At 41.8% G+C, this 9,008-nt stretch overlaps 1 protein-coding gene across 1 annotated transcript; it reads right to left on the bottom strand.

Annotated features, from left to right (window-relative positions):
- Positions 1-2,567: 2,567 nt before the first annotated feature.
- Positions 2,568-8,517, bottom strand: LOC127296022 (tRNA (guanine(26)-N(2))-dimethyltransferase 1). Its single transcript, XM_051326040.2, has 12 exons — positions 8,045-8,517; positions 6,877-7,167; positions 6,661-6,748; positions 6,453-6,574; positions 6,087-6,226; positions 5,926-5,998; positions 5,597-5,685; positions 5,373-5,478; positions 5,059-5,271; positions 3,305-3,499; positions 3,136-3,213; positions 2,568-3,044 (listed from the first exon to the last, which is right to left on the bottom strand). Exons 1-12 carry the CDS (start codon positions 8,147-8,149, stop codon positions 2,736-2,738), a joined length of 1,809 nt encoding a protein of 602 aa, XP_051182000.1. The 5' UTR covers positions 8,150-8,517; the 3' UTR covers positions 2,568-2,735.
- Positions 8,518-9,008: the final 491 nt, after the last annotated feature.

Below are 9,008 nucleotides of genomic sequence, written 5' to 3' on the forward strand. Positions count from 1 at the left end.
GTCGCCGTGGTGGCCGGCCACGTAGACGCAGGTACGTAGGCGCTTCACGGCCGGCGTCTCGGCGTGCCGGCCAGCAGCCAGACCACGTGCGGCGGGCCCTCTGTCAGTCGTCAACCTTCTGCCATGCCACGCTCGCGGACGACGCTGAGCACGCATGGCGCCGGCAGCCCGCTCACACGAACGGCGACGACTTGGTTTGGTTTCACACATCGGGCTGCAAATTATTCTGCACACTCATCATTCCAAACCCTCTATTTTCTTCACCCCTCGCGTCTGATCGTCTGGCTCCTGGGAAAATCTGCCGGTAGACTGAGCAGCCTTCCAGAAAACTAGACCGCATGTGTGCGCAGTCGGATACGCATACGGCATACTCCCTCCGTCCACAAATAAGTGTACATTTGGGTTTTTGGATAAGTCAAACTTTAAGAATTTTGACCACTTTTTTACCAAAAAGTATCAACATGTGTGACATCAAATTACTATATTATGAGACTATATTTTGAGATGAATCTAGTGATGGTAGTTTAGTGTCATAAATGTTGTTACTTTTCCCTAAAAAGTTGGTCAAAATTAATAAAGTTTGACTTATCTAAAAACCCAAATGTACACTTATTTGTGGACGGAGTGAGTACTGCATACGAGCGCACGTGAACGAACGTTACATTTGGACGCCCGACAAGAGGCTGCAGAGCGCGCCGTGGGTTTTGACTATCTGCGATGGCCGTACGCTACGCACAGAACAGACCATTGCCACCGCGGTACACCGGCACCAACTCTGCTTGCGGCGTGCACGCACGCAGACGCTGCAGGGGTACTTGTAGATGAAGTAATTTCTTGGACCAGGACAAGGCTGCTCGCTCTGCGGCCTTGTAGACTTGCTGTCGACTTTGTTGGAGTTTGGACTATGCACATGCGTTCAGCATTCAGCAGACTGCCCACGGCCCAAAAACTCCTCTGGTTTTACTGGTGGTTGAAGGAAAACTGTGGGTTTAGACGGGAACATGTTAAGTGTGTATGTATCAGAATCTCTCCCGGGTGCATATGATTTCTCTACCATAAAAATATATTTCTAAGTGTTAAAAAAATTAGACAAAAAAATTACATATAAATCTCAATAATATATGTGTTTGTCAAGTTTCACGAAAAAAAAAAATTGTAGTCTACGTGAAAAAGAGAAAATTTATCTTGTGACAAGCCTTGTTTAGCTCCGAATTTGTCTTTTTACACATGCCACACGACAAATCATTTTTTTATGAAATGACTTTGTGAGCACGTAGCACATGAAGATGTACGTGCCAAATGTTTGTTTCAATTTTTTTGACATTTCAAAATATATCTAACATGCATTTCAAAATAAAGGGAGCATACGTGTCAAAAACTCCCTGTATGTATGTGCAGCAATCCACTTTAGAGCGTCTGCACTCGGAACCCTCAAACCCTTTTAAAATGTTATGGGAGTGCCGGCGCCAAAATCGTACCCAGCCAACCTTCCTAATTCGTAGCGCTGACGTAATCAAATTACTAATTCGGCATCTACGACGCGGGACAGCATTGGCAAAGAAATGGACCGCCTCATCTCCCGAGGCAGTCAGGCAACGTGTTCGGTCGCTGTCTTCTCGCTCTTTCCACCGCTTCCAGTCTTCGTCTTCCCGCTCTTTCTCGCTATATGTAGGCGTGACCGCCATTGTCATTGGACATCTACACTCATATCTGCAATTTCTTCTCCCATGGCTTCTACCGATCTCGCCTAACCTATGCGGAGGTGGTGGCATTTCAACTTATTTATATATTTTTTATGATTTTTTTGTTTTTATTGTGAATTTAGAAACAAATAGCAACTTCTATGGCCATGACCCAAATCTAACCACGTTGGGTGCAGCGCGCGACCCAAACGGACACGCGGACACCGGACTCTGTCCGCATGTCCACCCAAACTGTCTAAAACACATGGCTCAACGCATCCGTTTGGGTCGCCAGCGTTGGAGATGCTCTAGCACATGTGCTCCTGTGTCCTTTGCGTCACAATAAAACATGGTCAAGCAGTGAACACATTTACAGAAGCAAATACCCCCTTGACTTTCAGAAATATTTCCTTCGATTGCTTTTTCGATTGACATGCCACAGCAACATGCTGCATTCCACAATAAAACATGGTCAAGCAGTGATCACATTTACAGAAGCAAATATCCCCTGGGCTTTCAGAAATATTTCCTTCCTATGCTTTTTTTATTGACATGCCACAGCATGCTGCATTCCACAATAAAACATGGTCAAGCAGTGATCACATTTACAGAAGCAAATACCCTCTTAATTTTCAGAAATATTTCCTTCGTATGCTTTTTTGATTGACATGCCACAGCAACATGCTGCATTCCACTTGGATACAACAGCATAAGAACCCTTTTTTCGAGAGGCCATAGCCTTTCTGTTGTATAGCTGTATTCGTCACACCTACTCCCTCCGTTCTTTTTTAATTGACTCGAATTTAGTACAAGTTTGTACTAAATTTGAGTCAATTAAAAAGGAACGGAGGAGGGAGTACCTAATAACCAACAATTGGCACATCATACACATAAAGGAAAATATATTAAAATCTCTAGTGAAATAGTCCGTATCAAAATTCATGTGCCAAAAATATGTCACCGCGGTTGATATCAAGTCTGCCAGCTCACAAGCAACAAACAACCAGAGCGATATCAAGACGAAAAGAACAAATGTTAAGATGACCATGTCAATCAAGGTTCGGTAGGCTGTTCACCATCGCTGGTTTTTTGGCGTTTGGTTGAAGGTTCATTCACTTCATCTGTAACAACAGTCCCTCCAGTATCTGAAGCTGGCTTATCGGTGGTCACCGCTCCATTGGCCTCCTGGTGACCGATAGCCCCATTGATAGCCTCTGCGCCTAACAGAGAGATATGCTTGCTAGTAATTGTCCGACCTGCCCTGACCTTCGGGCCCCAGTGGCTTTCTGGGTTTGGAAGGAACCGCTTCACCTTCTTCGTCTGAGCCTTGCTGAGTGCAGCAACTGCTCTAGAGAAATTTGCCTACGAAAAACACGAATCGAAGAGTGAAAATACAATTCTGTTCACATGCAATGATGTACAGGGGGCATTGTAATCTCAACAGATGGGATACCTCTATCTGTGGCGATTTTGAAAGGATTGCCGTGCCTGGAGTGTCATGCGGTTGTTCCTTGATAGGATGATTTTTCACCTATGTTTCCAAGACGTTGTAAGGTTAATAAAAGTTCACAGGCTAAACTGAATGAAAGTTAAGATCAAAAGCAGTAATAATCAATATTTACCCAGCAGCGCATGATGTCCCAAATAACTTCCCAAGGGGCATCAGACTTCAGCCCAAGCGGATTAACGTGACTGCTTGAGATCTGATATCCTGCATTTATAACTGCTGACCGGAACATGACTGCAGATGGAGATGTGCACTTGACAGTACCAGATATGCTGTGGAGACTAAAAAACAATGGAAAGTCATGCAATTCCTGCATAGCAAAAGACATGGATGAAGTTAAAAGAGTGAACATAATAATTCATCAATTGTATATAATTTCTCTGCAACTACGAACGGGACGCAACAATCAAATGCTCAGCTAGATAGCCTGAATTGCTGCAAAATCGTCCCAAACCTTTGCTACAACCAAGGCTTCGATATACATCCTTCACCCTTTTATCAAGCAAAAGGGGAAGGACCAGCCAGGAAATGTTCAGTTACTTGTAGCTGGAGTAGTCAGTTCACTGGACGGCAAATTTCGATTTTCAATTACCGATCCAGATTCAATCATTCAGTTATTTTTGCGCTATTTTAATCAAACTGCAGTCCACTTCCTCTGTCTCCCATCATTTAATCCATACGCAGTTTTAAAAAATAAAATTAAGAAAAGACAATTTTGAACCAGGTGTCTGATTCGTGATCCGTTTTCACCATCGTCTTTGTCTCTACGAGCTCATCAAACAAGATCAATGTTGAATGTATTTTGAAATTTCATATTTTCATTTGTTAAAACTCAAATGCAACATATATGAAACTATTTTTTTATTTATTTAGTTTTCTTATCAGGTTTCAATTGAAGTCGTTTGGAAGCCAGGCTTTCATTTCGTTTGTAGCATTTTGAAATGAATACATGTATTCATTTCATTTACATTGTAATTCCAGAAATGGACACTTGTTTGGTTGCCACAGGAATTGCAAATGACAGCAGAATTCAATAGTGAATTTGTAAATGGCTTCCATAGAGAAACACAAATGACAGGTCTCAACTCGGAATCGTGTTTACCCATGGCATCATTTTGCTGGATTTCCTAAATGAAATGACGGCCCAATTCTGTGGCAACCAAACAGCCCACCTATGGAATTCCAAAATGAATTTCAGGATTCCAGGCCCAAATGATGGATACCAAACGACTTCTAAGGGTTCATGATTTCATCAAACTTTGCATACAAGTTACAATGAAGTTTATAGTGGTTCAATTTTTTATTAAATGGCCATAACAAACTTGATGGAAAAACATGTACGAAACCTATACAAAATATGTGTGAACGTTACCCTTTTTTTTTTGGAAATGCTCAAGTATTTACAAAATTCATGTGAACTTTACTTCTTTTTTTCCTGAAAACTTAATGAAACCAACAAAAAGATATTGAAATGCTGTGTTGGCAAACTGTGCTCAAACATAAGTATTTTTTTTTGCAGAACCCATATACAATCACATTCTTTTGCCAAAATAGCAAAACTGAAGGGGGGGGGGGGGGTTACAATTTGTACATATTTGTGCCACTGGTTTTATGGGTGCTTAGTACAGTACACCTATAGTGCCTACTGCATTCTGTGTGCCTCCATCTTTACCATGGGGCATGATTAATATCTCATTCAAGCATCAGTGCTTAATAATTCTTGAAAGTTGTATACTATGGTCTAACGGTTTAATATTCTCAAGAGTACCATCAATCTGTTCACACAATAACACTAAGAATTGGCAGGCCGCCTTTGCATAATCGCATATGCACAACTTGGGAAAAGAAAGATAATAGCTACAGCAATACCTCTGATACAGTAGTTAGAACTGAAGTAATTTTGTTGTATGCAGGATATCTGTCCTTCATTGGCCTAACATCCGCCAGCGTGGAAAGTACCCAATCTTGATCATGAATAGGAGCGGACCATATTGGTCCACCCACATTAAATTTCTTTCCACAGTCATTGCACTCTTGAGGAACAACTGGTCCAATACCAGGTGCATACTTCACGCTGTTATTCTTCAGTTCATACAGAAAGAGCAAGGAAGAAAGAAGCTTCAGATTGCCGATTTGAACTGAGGGAACTTATACTGAAGGGGTTAAAGGTGTGCAAAGCATACCTTTGTAACAGTCCTCCCGAGGGACTGAAGATGGAAAGAATCACAACCAGCACATTGATATACATAAGAAAGTTTAAGGGGGGTATTCTTTATTTCACTCGCAGAACTGCAGCGAAACCCATATGTAGTGCTTAATTAGAAACATTACCAGGTACAACCAAATAATGAAAAGAATAGAGTATTTAAATAGAAAAGGAAAACTAAATGAGGTAAAAGGAACTCACGTGAATACTCGAACAAATACACGGACATAAAAGTCCATAAACACTGAGAGAACAGGCACAATATACCTCTTGTACCGATTTGCATGGCTCTGATGTAAAGAGAAAATAGTAAGCACGTCAAGAATTAATATAGCAAAGGATGAAACATGGGGACTAGAGTTAAATTTACGGGTCCATCAGGAAAAACTTGTGACTGAATCTACTTTGAAATTTGCGAATTGTTCAATTGGATAACATATATTTTATATGATAGCTCATCCTTGATCATGGTTAAGCGTAACGAAAGTTCAGAGTGAAATAACTCTGGAATTGGCGTTGGACTTGTGTACCTCAATACTCGCAAGGAGGATTCTCAAAGCCATTTCGTGGCAATACTTGCCTTTAACTGGGTAGGAACCATACCTACACAACAGAATTGAATGTTACAACTTACAGAAGAACAAAACATGTACTGTGTAGTTGAAACTTTTTTACTAAGTACAGCTCATACTTGGAGTAGCAAACTTCTCCATTAGTTCCACACAGAACTGCCAAATCAGTGGCTGTGCACATCAACAGCCCACCATCAGCAACGGCCTGTACAGCTGAGTCGAGGAATACAGATGGTGACCCATAAGGGTCAAGATCAACCTAAAAAAACATTCAAGAAAGTTGGATTTGGTCAATGTTCAATAGACTGCTTGAGTATGCACATAAAATAAATAAATAAACAAATAGGCGAAGAAGGAAACAATCCACAACCTAGGTTGCCTGAGAATCTCCCAGAGTTATCATAAATTAGCAGATAGAGTGTAGAATAAGCAACCGTCCTGTACTGCCGTAGCAAATTCAAATTTAAAGTATTTAGAAGCCTTACCACATCAAATTCTTTTGGATGTGTGAGCATGTAAACTCGAGCATCAGCCAAGTGTGCTTCCACCTTATTAATAGCAGCAGACCCGTTGAACTTTATATTCCTCTTGCAAGCTTCAACAGAGGCTGAAGAAAGAAATCCACATATTCAATGCAAGCACAGCGGAATTGGTAACATTAGCATGAAAAAAATTGAGAAACATGTGCATTACCTTTATCATTGTCCAGAGCAACTACCTTTTCTAATCCATCGACTTCGCGAGCATATCGAAGAGACCTCAACCCAGAAGCAGCTAAAGCCTGCATTTTTTTGTCAGTGCAAATTCGATATCAGGTAGTGCTAATATGGTAATAAATAATTGATAAATGTCTTTAATAATCAAAACAGAAATAGATTCTACATCTTTTATCTGTAAGAGATGCCTCACCTCAAGAACAACTGGTGGCTTAAGCTCTCTGGTTACTTTCCAGGAAGGTGTCTTTGCTTCTTTTGAAGCATCTTCTATTTCATTTGTAGCCTGATTTGGCTCCTTTTCATTAACAACGTCCATTTTGTCATGCTCGCTAGTTAACGCAGCATCTCCATTTACAACAGATGTTTCGATCTGGTTGCCTTTCTTATGCGACTTATTCTTTTTATTCAGCAGTGCTTCATGCTCTTCCTTACGCTTGGAAACGAATGTCCTTAAAACAGCAATGGACATATCTCTGTTGTGTACCTAAACAAAGCAGTAAACTTGAACTTAAGACAAATACACATGATGGTTGACTGTGGGGTTATCACTAAGTTTATGGTATGTGGTTTCCCTTTAGCTTTAAGGAAAAAACAGCCGTTGTTAACCAGGCATCTATATAACATTTGCATTGCCGTCTGCCAGCACCAATCGATCCCAGTAAAATGTCGTTCTGAAATGTTGGGTTGGTACATGTCGGACACCATAGCCCGAGATATTGGCCAACATGGCCAATATTTGACCTCATAATATTAACTATGAATAGTAGTTATTATTTCACAAAAAAGACCCATAAGCATGTCTCTCTTTATAAAAGAAAAGCATGCTTCTCTATGGCAAAAGGTAAGGGCTTACCCTTGAAACACTTTTCAAAATTTTGTTTTACAGAACCAAGACAAGTCTTGCCATTTGATACCTTTACAGATCAATCCAATATCTTTAAGCAGTACCATAATACCACATAGACAAAGAAGATTAGCTGTTAGGGGCTTTGGCATCTTCCTCTGGCGATTAAAACAGTCTACTGCGGAACGCTAACATAAATGAGAATAAGAAAAAGGTACTTTAGCTACCAAGAAACCACCACCGTGTTACAACGAGATCAATTGCCTACCGAACCAAACACAATCACACATTATTCGCCACCCATCACCCTGTTTAGGATCCTTAAAAGTGACTCATAGCTCTGAACCTGCTACGCGCCGATCAACTAGAAGCCAGCCGTGACTGCAACAATACATACGATCACTACAGCAGTACAGCCTACGCCCTACAGGTTAACAACTCGAGGACTGCGGATTTAATCCCTCGTCCAGAGCGTGTAACAGAAAAGCACAGAAAAAAATATGAACTTTTGAGATACCTGCACGGGATTGAAGAAGACGGCGTTACTCTTGAGCATGAGGATCTCAGCCTCGCCCTCCTTCTTGATCTCGTAGTCCTTGAGCTTATCCTCCACTTCCGCCATGTCTTCCAAATCCAAACCTAATACAGGAACCCGACAAAACTAGTAACGCGCAGTGAGGAAGACGAGGTTCGGCGAGAAACGGCGGCGGCAAGGGGGTTTGGCAGCTGCGCTCGGCGGGCTGCTGGGATGGGGCGGAAAAGGGAAGGAACGGAGGGGGGCGGCGGGGAGCGGCGGGCACGGCTGTGGAGGAGGTGGACTACGGCGGTGGAGATGCGCGGCGTCGGAACTGAGGGGGCACGGATTTGGCGGAGACGAGGAGAGTGGGGCGGCGCCGAGAAGCTGTGGCGGCGGCAGCGGCGGCGGCGGCGGGGAGACAAACTCGCGGAAACCCAATCAAACTCGACAAAAACTAGCAGCCAGGGCTTAGCCCAGGGCTTAACATAGGTTGTGACTTTGTGACTTGTGAGAGACTCCTGTTGGAAAAAAAAAATCAGCAACTAGCACCCGGACTTCAGCCAAGGACAACACTGCAATATTTTTGCAGTACAAACTTCGCCTTTTTATGCAAATATATAGTATATGCTTTGTACCTTTCTCACATATATATTCAAAATTTCGCAGCTGATTTCTTTGGGAATGTTGCATATCACAAGTATTCCTCTCTTTTCTTTGCGCGCAGATGTGATTAATTTTCATAGTGCTTGCTTCCCCAGTACAAACATATAAAATTTTCTCTGTGAACAGTTTGAGAATCATTTTACACATCAAAGAAAATTCGTAGTACAATAAGCTTGCAATAGAGCGTATGCAATACTCTATTTTTTTCGAAATGGGGAATGGAACCCCGGCTTCTGCATCGTGGTGATGCACACGGTCCTTTATTAAAAGTATAAGAGTACAAAGTTAAAACATCTAAGGC

Source organism: Lolium perenne, chromosome 4, assembly GCF_019359855.2.
Source record: "Lolium perenne isolate Kyuss_39 chromosome 4, Kyuss_2.0, whole genome shotgun sequence".
NCBI lineage: Eukaryota > Viridiplantae > Streptophyta > Magnoliopsida > Poales > Poaceae > Lolium > Lolium perenne.

Bases quoted from the DNA above. Each gene is read 5' to 3' on its own strand.
- LOC127296022 (XM_051326040.2), bottom strand. From the start codon at position 8,149: ATGGCGGAAGTGGAGGATAAGCTCAAGGACTACGAGATCAAGAAGGAG. The intron at 5,686-5,925 runs GTACACAAGTCC...TCTTTACATCAG, and splicing joins TCCTCCTTGCGAGTATTGAG to AGCCATGCAAATCGGTACAA. The intron at 5,479-5,596 runs GTGAGTTCCTTT...GTTTCGCTGCAG, and splicing joins GTATTTGTTCGAGTATTCAC to TTCTGCGAGTGAAATAAAGA.